The 24249-nt window shown below is 43.8% G+C and overlaps 2 protein-coding genes across 3 annotated transcripts in view; both read left to right on the forward strand.

Annotated features, from left to right (window-relative positions):
- Positions 1 to 520: 520 nt before the first annotated feature.
- LOC117510432 (acyl-CoA dehydrogenase family member 11-like) overlaps positions 521 to 24249 on the forward strand; it is a 29265-nt gene continuing 5536 nt past the window's right edge. Inside the window, exons 1-7 of one of the 2 annotated variants that reach the window (XM_034170125.1) lie at positions 521 to 652; positions 4299 to 4609; positions 11598 to 11821; positions 16613 to 16712; positions 16870 to 16987; positions 21724 to 21866; positions 21941 to 22093. In XM_034170125.1, the coding sequence (XP_034026016.1) occupies positions 4331 to 4609; positions 11598 to 11821; positions 16613 to 16712; positions 16870 to 16987; positions 21724 to 21866; positions 21941 to 22093 (1017 nt within the window). In that variant the 5' untranslated portion in view covers positions 521 to 652; positions 4299 to 4330. Of the gene's footprint in view, positions 653 to 1381; positions 1401 to 4298; positions 4610 to 11597; positions 11822 to 16612; positions 16713 to 16869; positions 16988 to 21723; positions 21867 to 21940; positions 22094 to 24249 lie in introns of those variants that run through there. The other variant, XM_034170126.1, reaches the window with a different exon arrangement.
- The window catches only part of slc8b1 (solute carrier family 8 member B1), a 90374-nt gene continuing 77953 nt past the window's right edge, over positions 11829 to 24249 (forward strand). Inside the window, exons 1-2 of the mRNA XM_034170129.1 lie at positions 11829 to 11834; positions 20144 to 20163. The gene's annotated coding sequence lies outside the window, so the exon portion shown is untranslated. The remainder of the gene's footprint in view (positions 11835 to 20143; positions 20164 to 24249) is intronic.

Below are 24249 nucleotides of genomic sequence, written 5' to 3' on the forward strand. Positions count from 1 at the left end.
TTCCAAACTGAGTGCTGTAATATAATCAACAGAACATGGCTGTTGTGTGCAGTGAATTTGGCGACACCACATCTTGTGACTTTGATGCTTTTGAAAATGTAAACAATAAAAATTCTCCAAAAATTTTTTTAAAATGACTTTTTCCCAAAGTGAGTGTTGTAGTATAACCAGCAGGACACCCTGTTGTCTGCAGTAAATTTTGTGTCACTACACCTTATGACTTTGATGCTGTTGAAAATGAAAAACAATATAAAATTCTCCAATTTTTTTTTTTAAATTAGTTTTTTCCAAACTGAGTCCTGTAGTATAATTAGCAGGATACCACGGTTGTGTGCAGTAAGTTTTGTGTCACTACACCTTATGACGCGACAATTAATTGTCAAACAAAGGAAAATTATGTACTTTAAGGGACGGGTGGCAACCTGTACCCATTTGGTCTGTTCCTTGATCGTGGCGGACCACAGATTAATAAAACGATGATTTAAAATAAATCGGGGTACTGGTACGTCTTTTTTGGACTAAAAGTCATGTGACGTTTCGGACAGCTCGGACACGTGAAATCGACCACAGCGCGATCTCCGGAACTTTTATTTTGAAGGCCAAAGTTTGCAGCTGTGTTGAAGCTGACCTCAAACACCTCTGCTACGGCTGTGTAAGATTTCTGCTTTTTCGTTTATGTTTTTCAAGACAGCTTTTAATTCTGATGTGCAGACCAACGTACCTCATCAAATTAACATATAAAACGACAACCATTAATAGTTCTGCCTTTGGTAAAGACAACGTGATTGTTGTTAGCGTGTTATGGTGCAGCAGTTGAAGGTGGACAAACGCAGATTTTTTGCGATCCCGAAACTGACCCTTAATTCTGGAATGGAACAGCGTAATATGGACTCGGAAGGAACATCTACTCAAAATATTTTAGCAATCGTATACATTGTGTTCTCTTAAATGGGTGTTAGTGTACTGTATATGCCTTTTTACACTATTGTTGTCTTCCGGGTCTGACGCGCGAGGTCAAAGGGCAAGAGGTGTAAATTTCAGTCTCGAGGCATCATGACTGACTGTAACTTTGATTATTTTTCCCGTTGGAGTGTTGATTGCTTGAAAGATTCTTTTTTTTTTTTTTTTTGTGAAAACCCGGTATTGGTGTCCAAGAAAGAAGCTTATGCTGCACACGAACTGAAAATTCAGGTTTTGTCCCACTCGACCCCACTGCCGACCCAGAAAGTGTCGATTCGTAAACATAGTGTGCCGCTGGATGCTGCGTTATATAAAATAATGATTTCTTAGCAGATTAATCATTTGCTCTGAGATTGGCAGATAAAACCATCTCCGGAAGCACAGAGGAATTTTCTACAGCAGCTTTTCTTGTGCGCTTCATGGGATGGAGAATCTCAAAGGTAATTATTTATAATATTTATATCGTAATGCTTGGGAAAACAGTTGCATTTTCACTCCTTATAATCATCTGTAAAATTATGTTTATTATATTTAGAGAGTTATTTAACTGAAGCCGCACGCAACCGAGCGTCTGTTTACGTTTTTGCACCTCTCGACCTTTGAACCGCGTGATACGTATGGAAATTCAATTGTGGCTTTGGTTGTGACAACAAGGATTTAACACAATTCCAACTGTCTTGCGCTGACTCAGAATTCCAGGTCGTGGACAGTATAAAGCATAGTTGATCAAACTAATATCGTCACTATTTGCGTTAACTGCAAGGCTGTAGGAAAATAATTTTATTTTAGCACGCAGCAAGAAAATCTGCATAGCTAGTCTGCTTAAAGAAATTTTACCAGTTATGAAATCGACCATGTGGTTTTTGCTGCTTTCAGAACCCTCAGACTTTCCGGAAGACTCAAAAAAAAAAAAAAAACGACTTGCGGAAAAAGTGCGTTTATCAGATTACGTCGGTAATTGGAGTCATCATGAACGTCATCTTTGGGTCTAAATTAAATTGTCAGTGATATTTTTGCTGATGTGTGGTGCTGCTAATTTTACTAATTGTAGAACGTGATTGTATTACATACAGCAGTAATGTCTTGTTAAAAACTGATTTAAAGATGGCTCAGCAGCTGCCATGGCTGTGACGTTAACTCGGGTTGCTGAATTTCTTCACGGTTTCCGTGTGAAAATTCCAGCTAGAAGTAGCGTTTCAAGGTACATATTTTCTCCTGAGGTGGAGGTTGGAATCTCGGAACTTCTCGAAGCTGGACATCCTGTCCAAGAGGGGTTATGTTGCATAACAACGCAGCCCCCATATTTGACTAGAAGAAAAGTATATATACAGTCTGTAGGTGAAATAAAATATTTCTGATGTAAATAAATCATGGACTTATGTGGAGGCTTGATGAGGTAATTGTAAAAATCTGGATATTCCACATGTGGTCATGGTAAAGAATTGTTCACCCACAAATCTGCTGGCAGCCTGTAAGGGCATGTTTGAAGCCCAGCAACACTTATTTTTCTGTTACGTTGGGCTCTTGCAATTGCCTTACAAACTCTGAATCAAATATGAACTCTCCTACTAGGTGAAAACCACACTTTCACCTAGTCAGATATGGGGCCTGCTGTTGCCATGAGGGTCACGTGATCATGACATCACGCACTCTCAGGCCATGTAATTTAAAGCTGTTCACTGTAATCTGCAGACACACAGCTATGGTCAGTGTTCTTATTTCACTTTGCCAGACACTTAATTACCACAATGGCTTAAATACCTGCCAGAATAACTTTCTGACCATGATGCATTGTGACTGTTAGAGTTAGGTCCTTAAGTGTTTGGGCACTGACTAAAGAGGTTCCTTCCAGCAGTCGATTACATCCTCAGTTGAGGTCAACAGAGCACCAGCTGTACTGTAGACAGCTTGGATGGTTCCTCATCTTCCCCTCTTGAGGTGCCTCATGGTCCACCAGAAGCACCTTGGTGCCGACCGAAAGTCCTTCTCCATGGTTGCTCCCAACTCCTCCCACACCCGCTGCTTTGCCTACCCCACAGCAGAGGCTGCTGCCCTTCGGGCCTGTCAGTACCTTGCAACTGCCTCTTGAGCCCTCCGAGATAACATATCCCGAAAGGACTCCATCTTCAGTCCGATGGCTTCCCTGACTATCGGTGTCCACCACGGTGTTCAAGGGTTGCCACCCCTTGAGGCACCTAAGACCTTCAGGCCACAGCTCCCCACTGAAGCTTCAGCAATGGAAGCTTTGAACATTGCCCATTCTGGTTCAATGGCCCCAACCTCCACAGAAATGCTAAAAAAGCTCCACCGGATGTGTGAGTTGAAGGACTGTCAGACCATGGGCTCCTCCAGATGTTTGTAGTTCACCAACACTATCTGTTGGGGCTTACCAGATCTGTCCAAAGTCCTCCCCCACTGTCTGATCCAACTCACCACCAGATGGTGATCAGTTGACAGCTCTGCCCCTCTCTTCATCCAAATGTCCAGAACATGCTGCCACAGATCAGATGATATGTTCACAAAATTGATCATCGACCTTCGGTCTAGGGTGCTCTGGTATCATGTACACTTATGAGCATCCTTATGTTCGAACATGGTGTTTGTTATGGACAGTCCATGACTAGCACAGAAGTCCAGTAACAAACAACCATTCTGATTTAGATCGGGGAGGCTGTTCCTCCAAATCACACCTCTCCAGGTGTCTCTGTCATTGCCCATGTGTGCATTGAAGTCTCCCAGCAGAACAATGGAGTCCCCCACCGGAGCCCCATACAGGACTCCAAGAAGGTTGAATACTCCAAGCTGCTGTTCGGTGCATACGCAGAAACAACAGTCAGTCCCCTGCTGGAGCTGTCGTGATCCAGTCCGAGATAAGCGGTTGAAGATGAGTGAGTTAGTGAGTTTCTTTTTCATAGTTTTTTGTTGGATTTAAAATTACATTCCCTGGTTTTATTTCATATGTAGTCCTCTGTATTATGTAGACTTTAAGGTTTTCTATCTCTGTGTTATAACATTTGAGCATGTTACACCTTGAAATGACTAACATGAATTGGGAAGCCCCTCGGTGAGTTGGTATGGATTGAACAAGGCACTAAACCCCAATGCTGTCCAGTCTTGTGACATGTTGCCTTCACATTACTCCATGTGAACATGGGAAAATAATGATATAGACAAAACGTAAAGAGGATACATGGCACAATTTTAGTACATGGCCACCAACAAACATGTTACACTGCAGTGTATGCACTTTTTTTGGCTTTAAATTGTTCTTGTAGAACAGTTGTTATTGTCAGTAAACTAATGGCTGTTTTCACAGAATTAAACACTTTGTCCCATAGTACTGTGATGCCTACACTGCCAGTCCTGAGAAATGTCAGCGTACACAGCTCTCCTGAACCGCCATGCAGCAACATGCTGCCACAAGGTGGTGCTTGGTGTTCATTGGCCACTTGTCCACATTCCATCAGCTTGTGTTTCTGAGTCAGCCGCAAAGAGAATGGATGAGGAACTTCTCAAGGAGAAAGTGAGCCGCTTGCCATTCTCCAGAGCTCAGACAGGACCATTCTTTCAGGAAAGGCCGGTGCTGAAGAACCCGTTTCTAGAGGACGCCCTGCTGAGGGGATACTTGAGGAGGCACCTGAATCAGGAGGTGAGCAGTCGAGTCTGCTGTGCTGTGTTTGAATAATAGTAATGAAGCCAGTTTACACAGTCTGCAGCTCAGAATGCACCATATTATGTTGTTGCGCTCACGTGATGATTGCTGAAAACCGGCTTAAAAGGTCTATTAGTTATTATTAGCAGAATTAACTGCAAAGTCAGAAGTTGCCATGGCAGTTTAGTAGCCAATAATTATCTTAACTGAAGGATGCAGTAATGGTGTGCATTATCCACCAGACAGTTTAAGTCTAGGAACATCAGACCTTTGATTTTAATCTGCTTTTTGATGTCACAAAGGTAAAAGTGTTTGTGCCCCAATGTTTTATCTCCGTAACTTTAAGAATCTTGATAAAATTGAACTATGTACTGGCCAGACTATAAAGAATCACTGTACTAACATTGAGTCAGACTCAAGGGACAGTCAATGGTGCATAAATACCAAGTTTTAATATATGGGACTAGGTCGTGAGCAAAAGCTAGCAGTGGACTAAAGGGAAAACTACAAAAATGTAAATGTAGTTAAGATAAAAATGCTAAAGAAATGAAAATGCAAACTACAGTATATGATAATATAAATGTAGTTAATTTAAATACTAAAAATAGTTATTTTTATAATTTATGTAGAAATATTGTAAAGGTATTCACTCACTCACTCACCTTTAACTGCTTACTCCAATTAAGGTTTACAGGGGACTGGAGCCTATCTCAGCAGTCATAGGGCACGAGGCGGAGTACACCCTGGACAGGACGCCAGTCTGTTGCAGGGCCACATATAGACAAACAAACATATTGACGCCTAAAGGTATTCAAAATATGAAAAATTTGAATTGTATCTGTATATAGTTGTGCTCCACAGTTTACATACACTCATCATGGGCATGAATGTCAAATTAATTTTGGCTTTTAATGATGTCTTTGATGTATTCTTTTTCCAGGGTGGAATGACTGTACAGCATAGATCATTAATGACTTTTAAAAAAGCCTACTTTATCCAACACAAGTTTTGACACATGTTTAGGATCATTGTCCTGTTGGAGCACTCAATTTTGGCCAAGTGTCGACCATCTAGCTGTTGATTTGAGGTGACATTGAGTTTGGAGGTAGTCCTCCTCCTTCATTATTCCATCCATTTTGTGCAATGCACCAGTAACTACTAGCAGCAAAACAGCCCCAGAGCATGATGCTGCCACTATCATGCTTGACAGTTGGCAGTGTTCTTAGGTTTGAAAGCCTCATCTTTACTCCTCTGAATATACCTTTTGTCATTGTGGCCAAATAGCTCAATCTATGTCTCATCTGACCATAAAGCTTTTGCATTTGTATTGTCCACGTGGGCAGCTGCAAATTTCAGTCTAGCTTGAAGGGGTCTATTTTGGAGCAGGGGCTTCTTTCCTGGTTGACACCCTCTCAGTCCATGGTGATATAAAACTCCATTGTGAACAGTGATGCTGGTGTTCCAGCAGTTTCCATTTTATGGCAGGCCTGAGTTTTGGTGGCTCCTGGGTTGTTTCTGAACATCCTAACTAATTTCCTCTCATCTGAGGGTGACAGTTTGGGTCTTCTTCAAGACCTTCGCAAAGTGCTGACACATCGGTCTAATTTGTACTTACATACAACCATTTGAACTGATGATCTTGGAATCTGCAGATGTTCATAAGGCTAGAAGAGACCTTCCCAACTTGTGTAAATCTACAATTCTCCTTCTTAGACCTTCACTGAGTTCCTTGAAGTTTCCCATTGTTGTAAGTATTGATCAGATCAATGAGTGCTGTCAAACATGTCCTTTTTATGTTGACAGAAACTACCAGTTGTAGTCAATCATGATCACTCATGAAGAGTAAATAGGTCTTGGCCTTGTCATGTTAAAAGACACTGTGGAACGTTTGCCACCACTTAAAGGTTTAAGTAAATGTATGTATGTATTTGAGCCTGTGTGGGTTAGAGAAGATCCAAAGTAAATTCAGACTTGTGCACTCAATTCTTGTATGGTGTGCAATCATTCCACCTTGGCAAAAGAACAATTCAAGACATCATTAAAAGCCCAAAATTATGATGACATTCATGTCCTAATGAGTGTATGTAGACGTCCAATCACAACTGCATTCAGTTCAGAGAAAATTCAACATATGAAAATCACTTTGTTCAACAATGTTATATTTTCTAAAACTCTCAAGAACATGCAGTGACTAATAAAAAATGAGTTAAGAAGTGTTTTTATATGAGTGTAAATCAGTTAAAATTGTAGATTAGGAAATCTCAAATTGTAAAGTACCTAAGTCCCATCAGCCTCTGTTTTTTATTTTACTTATATATTTTTTTTAAACTCTGGCTTACCACAACAGATCTGAGGTGAATCTGCATGTTGATTTAGCAAAGGTTTCATGCCGGATGTCCTTCCTGAAGCAACTCTGAATTACATGTAGAATGACCTGGAACCGAGAGCCTTCCACTCTGGAAACAAGCGCACTAACCGCTTGGCCACCACCCTGCCCAGTAAATCTCAGTTGTAAATTGTGCATATCATTTGAATATTTGTCCAAATAAAAATTTAAAATGCCAGCTTTAATTGTTGGGGGATTGCTGTCAAATCAGATAATTCCTCCAAAGTTGAGCAACAGAGCCTTGTATTTATACGTATGTGTTTATTTTCCATATATGCATTGCTTCTTGGGAGTGCTTTATTATATTTATTAAAACATGTTCTGTTCCAATGTTTGTATATAGCCTTTTCATGTACATTTTTAAGATGAGTTTGTATTCTTACTCTCTCTGCCATGTCACCTCCATATGACCTGTGTCAAAATATCTTTTTAGTTCTTGTTTTTGTCTCTGAATGATCTCTGCCCTTGCTTACACACAAATACACCACAAAGACAAGACATTTAATGTTCAAACTGATAAACTTTATTGTTTTTGTGTAAATATTTGCTCATTTTGAAATGGATGCCTGCAACATGTTTCAAAAAAGTTGGGATGGGGCAACAAAAGACTGGGAAAGTTGATGAATGCTCAAAGAACACCTAACTGGAGACAGGTGAGTGTCATGATTGGGTATAAAAGGAGCATCCCCAAAAGGCTCAGCCGTTCACAAGCAAAGATAGGGTGAGGATCACCACTTTGTAAACAACTTCGTCAAAAAATAGTCCAACAGTTTAAGAACAATGTTTCTCTATGTTCAGTTGCAAGGAATTTAGGGATTCCATCATCTACAGTCCATAATATAATCAAGATTCAGAGAATCTGGGGAACTTTCCACATGTAAGGGGCAAGGCCGAAAACCAACATTGAATGCCCGTGACCTTCTATCCCTCAGGCGGCAATGCATTAAAAACCGACATCATTGTGTAAAGGATCTTACCGCGTGGGCTCAGGAACACTTCAGAAAACCATTGTCAGTTAACACAGTTTGCCGCTACATCTACAAGTGCAAGTTAAAACTCTACCATGTAAAGCAAAAGCCATACATCAACAACCTCCAGAAATGCCACTGCCTTATCTGGCCCCGAGCTCATTTGAAATGGACAGACGCAAAGTGGAAAAGTGTGCTGTGATCTGATGAGTCCACATTTCAAATTGTTTTTGGAAATCATGGACGTCTTGTCCTCCGGACAAAAGAGGAAAAAGACCATCCAGATTATTACCAGCGCAAAGATCAAAAGCCAGCATCTGTAATGGTGTGGGGGTGTGTCAGTGCCCATGGCATGGGCAACTTACACATCTGTGGACATCCCTGCTTATTTCAGCAAGACAACGCCAAGCCACATTCTGCACATGTTACAACAGCGTGGCTTCATAGTAAAAGAGTGCAGGTACTAGACTGGCCTGCCCGTAGTCCAGACCTGTCACCCTTTGAAAATGTGTGGGGCATTATGAAGTGCAAAATACGACAACTGGACTGTTGAACAACTGAAGTCGTACATCAAGCAAGAATGGGAAAGAATTCCACCTACAAAGCTTCAGCAATTAGTGTCCTCAGTTCCCAAACGCTTATTGAGTGTTGTTAGAAGGAAAGGTGATGTAACACAATGGTAAACATACCACTGTCCCAGCTTTTTTGAAATGTGTTGCAGGCATCCATTTCAAAATGAGCAGATTTTGCACAAAAACAAAAAAGTCTATCAGTTTGAACATTAAATATCTTGTGCTGTATTCAGTTGAAGAGGATTTGCAAATCATTGTATTCTGTTTTTATTCACATTTTACACAACGTCCCAACTTCACTGGAATTGGGGTTGTATTACTATTATGATAGTCAAATTATTCTGATTACCTAAATTGTTATGTAATCCTTATACAAGTCATTACAATGAATTCAGTGGTTTTGTAATCCAATTAAAATGAACAAATTAAGGGTCCCTTCAGACATAGTGCGAATTTGGTCGAAGTGCGCATGAAGCTGGAATTATATGCAAAATGTGTAAATCCGTAGCTGTCTCAAATGCCTCGTACACCTGTTGCAACAACTATTTGTGCACAGCAGAGGCTGAAAGACAGAGGGTGCACTGTGAGAGCCCATTGAAGCCTCTCGCGGCACATGTCCGCCAAGTTCCAGCTGACACGCACGAACATCTAGCACAGCTTGTGTGGCACTTAGAAAATGTGTGGCCACTCGCACTATCATCACAACAACAGTCAGCTGACGATCACTTTCGCGCTGGCTGTGAAATTTGTCTAAGTGCCCCACGAGTGTGGGTTTGCAAAACAGCAACACATATGTGAGGTGCCAGAGTGCCGGCCCGCCCCACACACACATGTGCCGTGCACGTGTGTTGCACAACCCCCCCCCCCTCCCGCATCCATAAACGTGTTGCCGGCAGGGTGGGAGCACACTTGCATGAGCTGCTGATATATGGATGTACAGAGGGTGTGTTGGTGTGTGCGCTGGACTGACAGGGGGTGTGCCTGCTGACAGCTGCTGCTGTTGGTTCTGGATGTCACAGCTGGAAAACACATACTGTGTTTGGGTGAACATGAACTTTCAACTGCCCACTGTGACACGCGTGTGTCTGTTTGCTGTCTTCACATGGACATACATAAAAACATATGTCACTGTTGTGACGGGCTGCGGCGAGCGCGCACACAGTGCACAAATTGACAGGCTGCCTCAGGTGACAATGAACCATCACATCATGACACACAGCAGGCTATCTGACTGTCACGTCACCCATGTGAGCTGTGTTGCACATGGACATGAGTGCAGGGCCAGCTGGAAACACCGGACCAGTAGATGTGGACATGATAACAGCGCACTGCTTCATTGATGTAATTTCATGACTGTATGTCTGTGACCAGGGGTCACAGACGGTTCATACTTGATAAGAGGGTTTTTTTATGGTGTGTGGTTTTATTTATTTATTTTTTAATACATCCATCTCATTGTTGATTTCAGGCATTTTCCCGCAGCATTTACAGGCCAGCGATGTAGCACAGTAGTAAGGTTTTGGGCTGGAAATCAGTAACGTGCAGGTTTGAATCCCGTGGATGGCATGTGTTTTTGTTTAGTTTTCTTTTTTACAGCAGCGGCGCAATGTGGTTACACATGCTCCAGTTGCTCGCACTGTGTTCGTGCATGAAACCTTTGCAGCAGGATCATACATGCCTGCCCATCGGTGTGATGTTTTCATGGTTCGCTAATTCGAACTGTTTCGCTGTAATTCGACCAAATTCGCACTATGTGTGAAGGGGCCAAAAAGAATGTAAACTAATCAAGTTCTGAAAGCAAATCAGTACAAAATGTTTCAGACCAAAATGGGCAAGAGAAAATAAAACAGACAAATGTAGGGTAGTAGAGGTCTGGTACCAGTGTGTGACATCATATTGTAAAAACATTTTAGGGGGAAAAAAAAAACTACTAAACATCTTTTATTTGCTGGAAAATAAATCAAAATTTAACTAAAGTCAAGACTGACAGATCATTTTCTGTTGCATATACATTATTGCAGATGATTCTGCAATAATATACTTTTAGGCAGTTACTTTAAGCAGTTGTACAAGGCTTCTCCCCCTGCTAGGATGTTGGACATCTCGAATGCCAGTGTTCTGGTGGCTGATCCATGAGTCGGCTGTGAATTATCAAGATTGCCAAGATGGTGAAACAGTTTAAGATGAGTAAAGCTGCAAGGATATGTGGTATTGAGGCTTAAGGTCCTTTAGACAAGTGAAGATGTAGTTGTTGTGGTGTTGCAGAAAATTTGCTTAAATTTGGGAGACTGGTATTATCCCAAAAGGTCATGTTTTTCCTCTTTGTATAGCAGCAATTGCTCAACTGCAACAGCTACAAGGGTATTACCCTGTATTCTGTCCTTGGTAAGGTACAGTACTTGCAATAGTCTTTCTCCACAGAATTCAGTCCCAGTTACTTGCTGAGCATCAACCAAAGCAGGCAGGCTTCACACCAGACAACTCAACCATTGGCCACATCCTAGCATACAAATGCAAGCGTGAATATCTGCAGTGCCTTTTTGCAGCTTGTGTTGATTTTCACATAGTGTTTGTAAGTTGACAAAGCTGCTCTGGAACAGCTTGAGAATTTGTGGGATCATTGCCAATCTATACATGGGTATTGTGAGAGCTGTGGGGAGTGGAGTCAGAGTCACTGACTTCTTTGCATTGAGATCTGGAGTTCATCAGGGGTCTGTTCTGGCTAATACTCTGTTCAACGCTTGCATAGACTAGGTGCTAGTTAAGGTTGTGGAGTCCAGCAACTTGTGCCTTTTTGATCAAGAAAAAGGCACACTGACCTTGACTCGTTGGTCTATGTACAATGCAGTTATTTGATATATTTCAGAATAAGTTGTATTATTACTACATTTAAGTGTAGTTTTCACAGCTACTAATAAACTTCAGTAGAAGGAGTTGAAAAACGGAACAGTTCTTTACATTATGTCACAAAGTCAGTGCAAAGAAAATGTTGTAAGTGGATTTCACAAGTTAAATGGTGAGGGGTTTCATTCAGTCTCTGTGTGTGTTTGCCATTACAGGCTGCTTTCTCAGACTTGTGTGCATTTGGAGAGCGAGTGGCTAATGAAGTGGACATATTGGGCAGAGAATGTGAGGTTACTCCTCCTCAGTTGGTGCACTTTGATCCCTGGGGTCGCAGAGTGGACCACATTGTGACATCCCCAGCTTGGAAACGCCTGAAAGACCTGTCAGCGCAGGAAGGGCTGGTTGCCATTGGCTACGAGAAGCCACTTGGAGAGTGGAGGTTTGATTCTTGCGTGTGTAGTGCATCCAGAAAGTACAGTAAAACTCACATATAATGGATTCAGGTGGACCAGCGAATTTTGTCTGTTATCGAAATCTGTTATACGAGGTCTGTTAGAAGAGTATCCGACCTTTTTATTTTTTTCAAAAACCTGATGGATTTGAATCACGTGTGTGCATGAGCCAACCTTGAACCTTCGTGCTCATGCGTGAATTTTTTCACGCCTGTCGTGTCATTTGCTGGTAAGCAGCCTTTGTGTGAGGATGGGTGTAGTCTCTCGTCATTTTTTTCTTTGCAAGGAAATGGCGGAACGACTGGAGCAGCGCGACTGCATCACATTTTGCCAGAAACTGGGCGACAGCCAGGTGGAAACCATTAGGATTATTCAGACGGCTTTTGGTGACGATCCTATGGGCATCACACAGATTAAGGAGCGGTACAACTGGTTTAAAGACGGCCGCACAACGGTGGAGAGCGCGCTGCGCTCCGGGTGGCCATCAACATGCTGAAATGACCAGATCATTTCCAAAGTGAATGCTGTAGTGATGTGGGACCATCGTGTGACTATCCGAGAAATTGCGGAAGAGGTGGACATCAGCACTTTTTCGGCACATTCCACTGTGACAGAAGATTTTGCCATGGAAAGAGTTGCAGCGAAGCTGATGGCGCAGCAAAAGCGCCACCGTGTTGAAGTCTCACAGGACATGTTGGGACATGCCCAGCTCTTCCACCATTCGGAAGATTCAGATGGCTTTCGGTGGCTTTTCAGTCGTGTGACTATCCGAGAAATTGTGGACAAGGTGAGCATGTTGATGGCCGCCCAGAGCGCGGTGCGCTCTCCACCATTGTGCGGACTTCTTTAAACCGGTTGTACCGCTCCTTAATCTGTGTGATGCCCATAGGATCGTCACCAAAAGCCGTCTGAATAATCCAAATGGTTTCAACCTGGCTGTCGCCCAGTTTCTGGCAAAATTTGATGCAGTCGCGCTGCTCCAGTCCTTCCGACATTTCCTTGCAAAGAAAAAACGACGAGAGACTACACCCATCCTCACACAAAGGCTGCTTACAAGCAAATGACGCAACCGACAGGCGTGAAAAAATTCACGCATGCGCACGAAGGTTCAAGGTTGGCTCATACAAGCATATGTGATTCAAATCCATCAGGTTTTTGAAAAAAATAAAAAGGCCGATTACCTTTCTAACAGACCTCGTATATATAAAAAGGACAAAATCCATTATATGTATGTAACAGATTAGTTACAGCCAGGAGGTGCTGAATGATCTACGGGAATCCTGAATCGGGACCTGCATCATTTAATGCCCAGGTCAAAACTTCATCTGGAAAAAAATAAATAAATAAACGCCTGCCTTGTATAAGTGCCGGACACTTTGTGCATTAAAAAGATTACATTTGGACGAGTCTGGGCATGCACATGTGCACCAGTTCGATTACCTGTTGTAAGCATGCACAGGCACTGTGGGCTGCGTGGATCGTGCAGCTACACTCTGGATGCATCCCTGCCTGTTTGTCTGACGCACTTTTTGGATGTGTGCAGTAGTGCAGTGTTGTGTAGACTTGCTTAAAAACTGTATACTTTCTGCGTCCAGTGCTTTACTCTGAAAAAATTAAACACGTTTTATTTTTTGTGTCCGTCTCGCATACCCTTTGCGTCCTTCAGCTTACTGTCAATGCATAAACCCGACGTAGAGCTGCTTAAGCTCAGCGTAGAGCTGCCTACACTTGGCGTAGTCGGTACACTGCATTACACAACACTACGTTGGCCCGGCGTGAAAGGGGCTTTAAGCACCAGAGCATGTGATGGCTCCTCCTGCAGGCTTAGCGGGATGTGATGGTGGCTGCTGTCATTGTAGCACGTGGGAGGGGGTTGGGTTTACTGTGCTGTTTGGACCTGTGTTGCTGCTTTCGTAGTCAGTGATAGATTTGATCTCCTCTATTTTCAACAAGCTGATATCATGAACTTTAATGTGTGTGTTTTGTTGTCTGGTACCCAACCCCTGGAGAGGGGCTGAGCGCTCCACTTTTCTGGCGTTGACCACGGGGAGAGGCAGTGGGCGGCGGTAGCATTGCTCGTTGCTCCCTAGCTCAGTCGCCATGTGTTGGAGTTCACCCCGGTGAACAAGAGGGTCGCATCCCTATGCCTTCGGGTTGGGGACAGGTCTCTCTCTGTCTCGGCCTACAGGCCGAGCAGCAGTGCTGAGTACCCGACCTTCTTGGAGTCCCTGGGAAGGGTAATAGATAGTGCTCCGACTGGGGACTCCATTGTTCTCCTGGGGGACTTCAACACCCACGTGGGCGGCGACAGTGAGACCTGGAGGGGGGTGATCGGGAAGCACGGCCTCCCCGATATGAACCTGAGTGGTGTTCAGTTGTTGGACTTCTGTGCTAGCCACAGTTTGTCCATCACGAACACCATGTTTGAGCACAAGAGTGTCCAAAAGTGCACGTGGCACCAGGACAGGATATCATCTGACCTTCGGCCACGTGTCTCGGACACTCGGGTGAAGAGAGGGGCTGAGCTGTCAATTGATCACCACCTGGTGGTGAGTTGGATCCGCTGGGAGGGGAGGAAGCTGGTCAGACCTGGCAGGCCCAAACGTATCGTGAGGGTCTGCTGGGAACGACTGGTGGAACTCTCTGTCAGTGAGGTCTTCAACTCCCACCTCTGGGAGCGCTTCTCCCAGATCCCGGGGGAGGTTGGAGACATGGAGTACGAGTGGACCATGTTCTCCACCTCCATTGTCGATGCGGCTGCTCACAGCTGTGGTCTCAGGGTCTCTGGTGCCTGTTGCGGCTGCAATCCCCAAACCCAGTGGTGGACACCGGAAGTAAGGGATGGCGTCAAGCTGAAGAAGGAGTCCTACTTGTCTTTGTTGGCAGGTGGGACTCCGGAGGCAGCTGACAGGTACCGGCAGGCCAAGCGTGCTGCAGCCTGTGTGGTCGCAGAGGCAAAAACCCGGGTCTGGGAGGAGTTCAGGGAGGCCATGGAGGAGGACTGTCGGTTGGCCTCGAAGAAATTCTGGTAAACCGTCCGACGCCTCTGGAGGCAGAAGCAGCTCTCCACCAATACTGTCTATAGTGCGGGTGGGGAGCTGTTGACCCTGACTGGGGATGTTGTTGGGCGGTGGAAGGAATACTTCGAGGATCTCCTCAATCCCATCGTCACGTCTTCCGAAGAGGAAGCAGAGACTGGGGACTCAGAGGTGGACTCATCCATCACACAGGCCAAAGTCACCAAGGTGGTCAAAAAGCTCCTTGTGGCAAGGCTCCTGGGGTGGATGAAATCCATCCGGAGTACCTTAAGTCTCTGGATGTTGTGGGACTGTCTTGGTTGACACGTCTCTGCAACATCGCATGGTGGTCTGGGACAGTGCTTCTGGATTGGCAGACCGGGGTGGTGGTCCCTCTGTTTAAGAAGGGGAACCAGAGGGTGTGTTCCAACTACAGGGGGATCACACTCCTCAGCCTCCCCGGTAAGGTCTATTCCAGAGTACTAGAGAGGAGAATTCGACTGATAGTCGAACCTCGGATTCAGGAGGAGCAGTGTGGTTTTTGTCCTGGTCACAGCACACTGGACCAGCTCTGTACCCTCCGTTGGGTGCTTGAGGGTTCATGGGAGTTCGCCCAACCAGTCCACATGTATTTTGTGGATCTGGAGAAGGCGTTTGACCGTGTCCCTTGTGGCGCCCTGTAGGAGTGCTCCGGGAGTAGGGGGTCCGGGGTCCTTTGTTAAGGGCTATCTGGTCCCTGTACGACCGCAGCAGGGGCTTGGTTCGCATTGCCAGTAGTAAGTCAAACCTGTTTCCAGTGCACGTCAGCCTCCGCCAGGGCTGCACTTTGTCACCGGTTCTCTTCATTACCTTTATGGACAGAATTTCTAGGCGCTGTCAAGGTGTAGAGGGGGTCCAGTTTGGGAACCACAGAATCTCATCTCTGCTGTTTGTGGTCGATGTGGTTCTGTTGGCTTCGTCAAATCAGGACCTTCAGCGTGCACTGGAGCGGTTTGCAGCCTAGTGTGAAGTGTCCAGGATGAAAATCAGCACCTCCAAATCTGAGGCCATGGTTCTCGACTGGAAAAAGGTGCTTTGCCCTCTTCAGTTTGGTGGAGTGTCCTTGCCTCAAGTGGAGGAGTTTAAGTATCTTGGGGTCTTGTTCACGAGAGAGGGACGGATGGAGCTTGAGATCGACAGAAGGATCGGTGCAGCGTCTGCAATGATGTGGTCGCTGTATCGGACCGTCGTGGTGAAGAGAGAGCTGAGCAGGGGGGCAAAGCTCTCGATTTACCGATTGATCTACGTTCCGACCCTCACCTATGGTCATGAGATTTGGCTCATGACTGAAAGAATAAGATCGCCAGTACAAGCTGCAGAGATGCGTTTCCTCCACAGGGTGGCTGGGCGCTCCCTTAGAGATAGGGTGAGGAGCTCAGTCACTTGGGAGGAGCTCGGAGTCGAGCCGCTGCTGCTCCTCTACTTCAAAAGGAGCCAGCTTAGGTGGCTCGGGCATCTTTTTTGGATGCCCCCTGGACGTCTCGTTGGAGAGGTGTTCCGGGTGCATCCCATTGGGAAGAGGCCCCGGGGAAGACCCAGGACACGCTGGAGGGACTACGTCTCATAGCTGGCTTGGGAACGCCTTGGTGTTTCCCCGGAGGAGCTGGGGGAGGTGTGTGTGGATCAGGAGGTCTGGGCGCCTTTGCTTGAGCTGCTGCCCCGCGACCCGACCTCGGATGAAGCGGAAGAAAATGGATGGGTGTGTGTGTGTGTGTGTTTCAGCCGTGTCTACCAGATGAGTAAGATGTACATATTCTCTCCATCCTCTGGACTCTACACCTGCCCTTTAGCCATGACTGATGGAGCTGCTAAAGTTATCCAGGTGTGTTATATAACTTACAATCTCTGATTCTTAAAGACGATGTTTTAATTGATTGTCATCATGTGATTGTTTCATTTGTAGAAAAATGAAACAGTCTCTGTCCGTTTCTTATGTCCATTTAAATGCACTGATTGATTTTCTTGCTCTCTACATGAAGTCCATAGGTGTCTCATGTCCAGTAGATGAAGCCTACAGACGTTTAACCACCCGTCAACCTGATCAGTTCTGGACATCAGGACAATGGATGACTGAAAGACGAGGAGGATCTGATGTGGGTCAGTTGTAAATCCAATTTGTCCTTCAATTCACTTCATTATTCCCCTGGTATACCGGGGGGACATAGGGATCACCATGTCTGTCCGTCTGTCTGTCCGTCCATCCGTTTTCAATTTTTAGCGTGATATCTCAAGAACCAGTTGGCTAATTTCATTCATATTTAGTATATGGGTGTATTTGGGTGATCCCCAACATCAGTCGATTACGGTGACCTTGGGATCAATTTCAAGTTCACAGTGAGATATTCAAGATATTGTCATTGCTACCCTTGTTAGCATGGTATCTCAAGAACCAGTTCGCCAATTTCATTCATATTTAGCATAAGGGTGTACTTGGGTAATTCTCCGACACCAGTCGATTACAGTGACCTAGTGGTCAATTTCAAAGTCACAGTGAGATATTCAAGATCAGCAGTATGGTTTCATGCCGAGAACGAGCATTACAGATGCAATGTTTGCTCTGAGAATACTGTTGGAGAAGTACAGAGAAGGCCAAAAAGAGTTACATTGTGTGTTTGTGGACTTAGAAAAAGCTTATGATAGCATGCCAAGAGAAGAGCTGTGATATTGTATGAGGAAGTCTGGAGTGGCAGAGAAGTATGTTAGAGTAGTGCAGGACATGTACAAGAATAGTGTGACAGCGGTGAGATGTGCAGTAGGAACGATAGACTCATTCAAGGTGGAGGTGGGATTACACCAAGGATCGGCTCTGAGTCCTTTCTTGTTTGCAGTGGTGATGGACAGGTTGACGGATGAGATCAGACAGGAGTACCCGTGGACTATGATGTTTGCAGATGACATTGTGATCTGTAGTGAGAGTGGAGAGCAAGTTGAGTCTAGTCTGGAGCGGTGGAGATATGCTTTGGAGAGAAGGGGAATGAAAGTCAGTAGAAGCAAGCCTGAGTACATGTGTGTGAATGGGAGGGAGCCCAGTGGAATAGTGCAGTTACAAGGAGTAGAAGTGGTGAAAGTAGATGAGTTTAAATATTTGGGGTCAACTGTTCAAAGTAATGGAGAATGTGGTAAAGAGGTGAAGAAGAGATTGCAGTCAGAGTGGAGTGGATGGAGAAAGGTGGCAGGAGTGATTTGTGACCGAAGAATATCAGCAAGAGTGAAGGGGAAAGTTTACAAGACAGTAGTGAGACCAGCTATGTTGTACGGTTAAGAGACGATGGCACTAACAAAAAGACAGGAGGCGGAGCTGGAGGTGGCAGAGCTGAAGATGTTGAGATTATCTTTGGGAGTGATGAGAATGAACAAGATTAGGAATGAACATATCAGAGGGACAGCACAGGTGCGACGGTTTGGAGACAAAGTCAGAGAGGTGAGATTGAGATGGTTTGGACATGTGCAGAGGAGGGACCCAGGGTATATAGGGAGAAGGATGCTGAGGATGGAGCCACCAGGCAGGAGGAGAAGAGGGAGGCCAAAGAGAAGGTTTATGGATGTGCTGAGGGAGGACATGCAGGTGGTTGGTGTGACAGAGGAAGATACAGAGGACAGGGTGAGATGGAAACAATTGATCTGCTGTGGCGACCCCTAATGGGAACAGCCGAAAGACGACGAAGAAGAAGAAGTGAGATATTCAAGATATTGACATTGCCACCCTTGTTAGCGTGGTATCTCAAGAACCAGTTGACCATTTTTATTCATATTTAGCATATGGGTGTACTTGGGCGATCTCCTGACGCCAGTCGATTACAGTGACCTTGGGGTCAATTTCAAGGTCACAGTGAGATATTCAAGATACTGTCATTGCAACTATTGTTAGCACAATATCTCAAGAACCAGTTGGCCAATTTCATTCATATTTAGCATAAGGGTGTACTTGGGTGATCCCGACACTTTGTATTACTGATTGTGGGGACCAGGGGAAATGTCATCTCCTGGTGAGTCTTGTTTATATAGCACCAAATCACAACATAAGTCGCCCCAAGGCGCTACATAAGGATAAGCTCTAACCTTACCAACCCCTCTGTGCAAGCACGTAGGGAACAGCATTTTATTTAATTTTATTGTTTTTTCAGGAAAAAATGTACATCAGACCAGATTCATTATGAAAATTTCCCTCCCTGTCACATAGAATAAACTACACCATAGTTTTCCTGTCTTTTTTAACCACAAAATTTTATTAAAGATTTTGTCCATGACAGTACTAGATCACATGCGTCTCTCTGTACTTTTGATTTTGTTACTTGATTGTACTACAGGACATTTATATTAAAACAAGAACATTAAGTACACACAAAACAAAAAGTTAAAGAAAAATGAGTAAATAAAAATAAAATAGCCAAAACGTCTCTTGGCAACTAAGGTAATTCAATTCTTCAACTTGGCCTAGAATAACAGAATCTGATCCCAGAAAAAATATATGGTACATATATTTACTTAAACCATGGAACTGCATAGTGTACATTCTCAGTAATCCACAGTTTAATCTGTTAGGTCCACATCCCTTTTAAAATTAATAAAGGGTCTCCAGATCTTCTCAAACAATTGTTGCTTGGATATATGGATATCTGTTATTGGTTCAAGTGGTAACCTAGATAACATCTGCTTTAACCACAGGGTGGTGCTGGGGCTCCTGATGTTTTTCAAGTCAAGGCCATGCACTTGTTTTGCTGTCAAAACACTGAGATCTATAAATGCACATTCAGTCTTGTTATAGTTATGTTTCTCTAGATATAGAGCCATCAGAAATAATTATCTTTTCAATTATAATCTTTACCTCCTCCCAAAATATTTTAATTTGCCTGCATTCCCACATACATACAATGTATTAATGTTTCTCTAGAGTCACACTTTGTACATATGTCCGGTATGTTTTTATTGTATTAATTTAATTGCACAGGTGTACCATATGTATGCATAAGCCATTTAAATTGTCAGACTCTAAGATGACTATTTATAGACATTGTATGAGCTTTAGCACATGCTTTTTCCCACTCTTGCACACTTAAGATTTGTGTAAAATCTTCATTCCAGGACATTAACTTATGTTTTGAATTATCTAGTGCATTAGAAATCAACACATTATAGAAATTTGATATGTTGCCTTTTCTTAAGTTATCTTTAACCATCGGAGAATGTGGACATTTGTTAAGATTGCTTCAATTTGTTTTCACAAAATGTCTCACTTGAAAATATTTAAAGTAGTGTTTTTTTTTTTTTTTTATCCAGATTAAACTTAGATTGTAATTCCCCAAAGGACATAAATACACCAGACTCTGGAGGATAGAGGTCATTAATTGTTTTCAGTCCTCTGGATGCCCAGGTTTTAAATATTGCATCTTCTCTTCCTGGTACAAAGCCCATTATCCCATATTAGACAAAACTGTGACAAAGAAATTGGTTCTTTTAGATTTTTTTTTTTTACATCATACCAGACTTTAATTATGTGCCTCATAATGGGATTCTTAACTTGTTTCTGCAGCTTTCTTACTGTATCAGAGTACATGAATATGGGGAGAGGTAGTTTTAAATTGTGGGACTCCATTTCTACGCAGTGTGGATTCTCTTTGTTTGAAAAATATAACACAATAGACCTCAGTTGAGCAGCCCACTAGTACCACTTAAGTTAGGACAATTTAGACCTCCCCAATCAAACAGTAAAGAAAGCAATGAGAGATGTAATCTAGGCCTTCCTTTGTTCCATATAAGACCAACTGTAGCTTTTTTAATCCATGTGAACAGTTCTGGTTGAAGCGGCAGAGGAATGTTAGCTTGCTGAGATGTCTAAAGAATAGAGCTTAAGGGCTATACAAAAATACAAGCCCTAATGATGCCTTGTTTTGGTTGTAGGTTCTGTGTTTGATTTACATTTTTATGGCAAATATCCATCCATCCATCTTCTTCTGCTTCATCCAGGGTTGGGTCACGGGGGCAGCAGCTCAAGCAAAGCTGCCCAGACCTCCTGATCCACACACACCTCCCCCAGCTCCTTCGGGGGAACCCCAAGGCGTTCCCAAGCCAGCCGAGAGACGTATTCCCTCCAGCGTGTCCTGGGTCTTCCCCGGGGCCTCTTCCCGATGGGAAGTGCCCGGAACACCTCTCCAGCGAGGCGTCCAAGGGGCATCCGGAAAAGATGCCTGAGCCACCTCAGTTTGCTCCTTTTGACATGGAGGAGCAGCGGCTCGACTCCGAGCTCCTCCCAAGTGACCGAGCTCCTCACCCTATCTCTAAGGGAGTGCCCAGCCACCCTGCAGAGGAAACTCATCTCGGCCACTTGTTCTTTTGGTCATGAGCCAAATCTCTTGACCATAGGTGAGGGCCGGAACGTAGATCGATCGGTAAATCAAGAGCTGTGCCCCACTGCTCAGCTATCTCTTCACCACAACGGTCCGATACAGCGACCGCATCACTGCAGACGCTACACCGATCTATCTGTCGATCTCACGCTTCATCCGTCCCTCACTTGTGAACAAGACCCCCTGATACTTAAACTCCTCCACTTGAGGCAAGGACACTCCACCGACCTGAAGAGGGCAAGGCACCTTTTTCCGGTTGAGAACCATGGCCTCAGATTTGGAGGTGCTGATTTTCATCCCGGACGCTTCACACTTGGCTGCAAACCACCCCATTGCATGCTGAAGGTCCTGATTTGACGAAGGCAAGAGAACCACATCGTCAGCAAACAGTAGAGATGAGATTCTGTGGTTCTTTTCATCTGTTTATGTTGTTTGTGTTCGAAATATTATAATTTTTGGATTTCCTCTCCTTGTCTTGCATGTTATCAGCTAATGGCACAGAAACTGTGGCCATTCTGCAGGCAGATGGTTCATACAAACTACATGGCTTCAAGTGGTTCACCTCTGCCACAGATGCAGACATGACCCTCACACTGGCCAGAGTGCAGGACAGAACTGGAGCAGCTACACCGGTAGGACCGAGTCCTTGATGCTTGCATGACTGTTGCTCCATAGTAATATTTTTGTGTTGGCATCTATTCACCAGGGCAGCAAGGGCTTGTCTCTTTTCTATGCTGAGGTGCGTCGGGATCAGGACGGTGGGCTGAAGGGTATAGAGGTTCAAAGACTGAAGGACAAGCTGGGAACCAGACAGATGCCCACTGCTGAGTTACTGCTGGACGGTCTGCAGTCACACAGGGTCAGCCACACGTCACAGCGTATCATAGTCATGATGATGATGTGGATGCAGAGTACATTGAGTTGTGGTCATGAACATACATATACTCAACATGGACATTAACAACAATTTTGGGCTTTTAAAGTAATTGAACTGCTCTTTTTCTGGGGTAGAATGTGCAACATAAATAAAATAAAAGGAAACGGTGTACATGCTTTTGATTAATTTTATTTATCTTTGAAATAAACATAGGGTCATAATTATACACACAGGGTTCAAATATATATACAGCACACATAATATTTGATTGAATGTTTGTTAGCAAGCGTCATCTCGACTACACACCTGTAGCCATTAACAAACATCTGACAGAATTCTGCTTGAAAATTTGACCACTCTTTGCAGAATTGTTAGAGTTCAGCAAAATTTGTTTCCTGGTGCAGATGTGATTTGAGCGCAGTCCAGATATTTTTAATCAGGTTTCAGTCAGGACTTTGGGAACTTCATTTCAAAAGCGTAGTATTACCAAGCATTATCCATTCCACAGCCAGCTTTGAGATGCATTTTGGGTCATTGTCCTGTTAGAGCACCCATTCGTGTCCAGGTTTCAACTACCTAGCTATTGAGTTTTGCTGGAAAGTCTGAAGAGGTCATCCTTCTTTATTATTTCATCAACTTTAGGTGATACAGTGGTTCCACTGGCATCAAAACAGTTCTTGAGCATGATGCAGCCATCATGCTTGTACTTCAGCTGGTGCAGTGTTCTTGGGTTTGAACCTTTCCTCCTCCAAATATGCCTTTGGTCATTGTGATGAAAACAACTGAGTCTTTGTCTCATCTGACAGTAAAACATGCCTCCAGAAGGTTTTTCCTTTGTTTATGTGGTCAGCTGCAAACATTGCAAGACATTGATTTTGGAGCAGGGATTTCTTTCTTGGATGGCAGTCTCTTAGTCCATAGCAATGTAAAATTAATTTGTAGACAGTGACACTAGTGTTCTAACAAATTTTGGTTCATAGCAGCACTGTCCTTTGGTGGTTCCTGGGCTGTTTCCGACCATCCAGACTAATTTCCTTGCAGCTGAGATGGGCAGTTTGTATCTTCTTGCAGACTTTGGCAAAGCGGCTGTGTCTCCCAATAATGTGTTCTTACATACAACCCCTTGAACTGATGATCTTGGAAGCTGCAGTTTAGAATAACATTCGTGGCTCGTGAAAATCCATGATCCGCTTTCTTAGATCTGCACTGAGCTCTTTGGACTTTCCCTTTGTCCTGTGTGTTGGTCAGTCCAAATTTTATCTAGACATAGATAAACTATTAGCTGTAGTCGGTCATAATCACTAATAGGAAGCTGAGAAGCCTTGGCCTTGGCGGACAAATGTGTCATTTGAACTTTCAGCAGCATAGAATCAATCATTTAAGGGGGTGTAAGGATGCTGTTGCTGTGTTCCAATTCAGTGGCTGCACCCTTCTAAGGCTGCATTCATTGGCTGCATACATCATAAGTGGCATGACTCGGCTGTGCCATTTTGAAGGGTCCTAGGAACATGTTTTTTTTTTAACCTTTATTTAACCAGGAAAAACTCCTTTATTTAACCAGGAAAAACTAAGAACCTGTTTTTTCAAGGGAAGTCTGGCCAAGATAGGCAGCATCAAATACAACGCACAGTTACAATATTACACAGACACAAACAAAAGACAAATGAAATGATAAAAGAATATTAAAATTACAAGCACATTATAAAAAACAAGTGTATGTTGTGGAGTTGGCCTCAAATACTCTGTTTGGATTTAAAAGCACTTAGTGAAATTAATGCTGTTAATTTCCACTCCTCTTGCAACATATTCCAAGCAAAAGCTGCAGAGTGGACAAAAGGCCTTTTACCCAATTCAGTACAGGCACATGGAAAAGAAAACAACAAGTAATCTTGTGAGCAGAGTAAGGTTCAGCACTTCTCTTTACAAATAAAGGAAGGCAACAGTATTGCTTCATACGAGGTCTGTCAATAAAGTATAGGTCGGATTGCAGCGTCGGCTCGCGGCCGCCACGACGCTCCGCCACAGGAAAAACACCTCTGTTGGAAGCCTTAAGGACAAGTTGGAACATGTCCAGCTGTTAAACAATTTCTCATATACTCACTCCACTGAAAGCCATCAAAAGCTGCCTGGATTTTACA

Source organism: Thalassophryne amazonica, chromosome 5, assembly GCF_902500255.1.
Source record: "Thalassophryne amazonica chromosome 5, fThaAma1.1, whole genome shotgun sequence".
Taxonomy (NCBI): Eukaryota; Metazoa; Chordata; class Actinopteri; order Batrachoidiformes; family Batrachoididae; genus Thalassophryne; species Thalassophryne amazonica.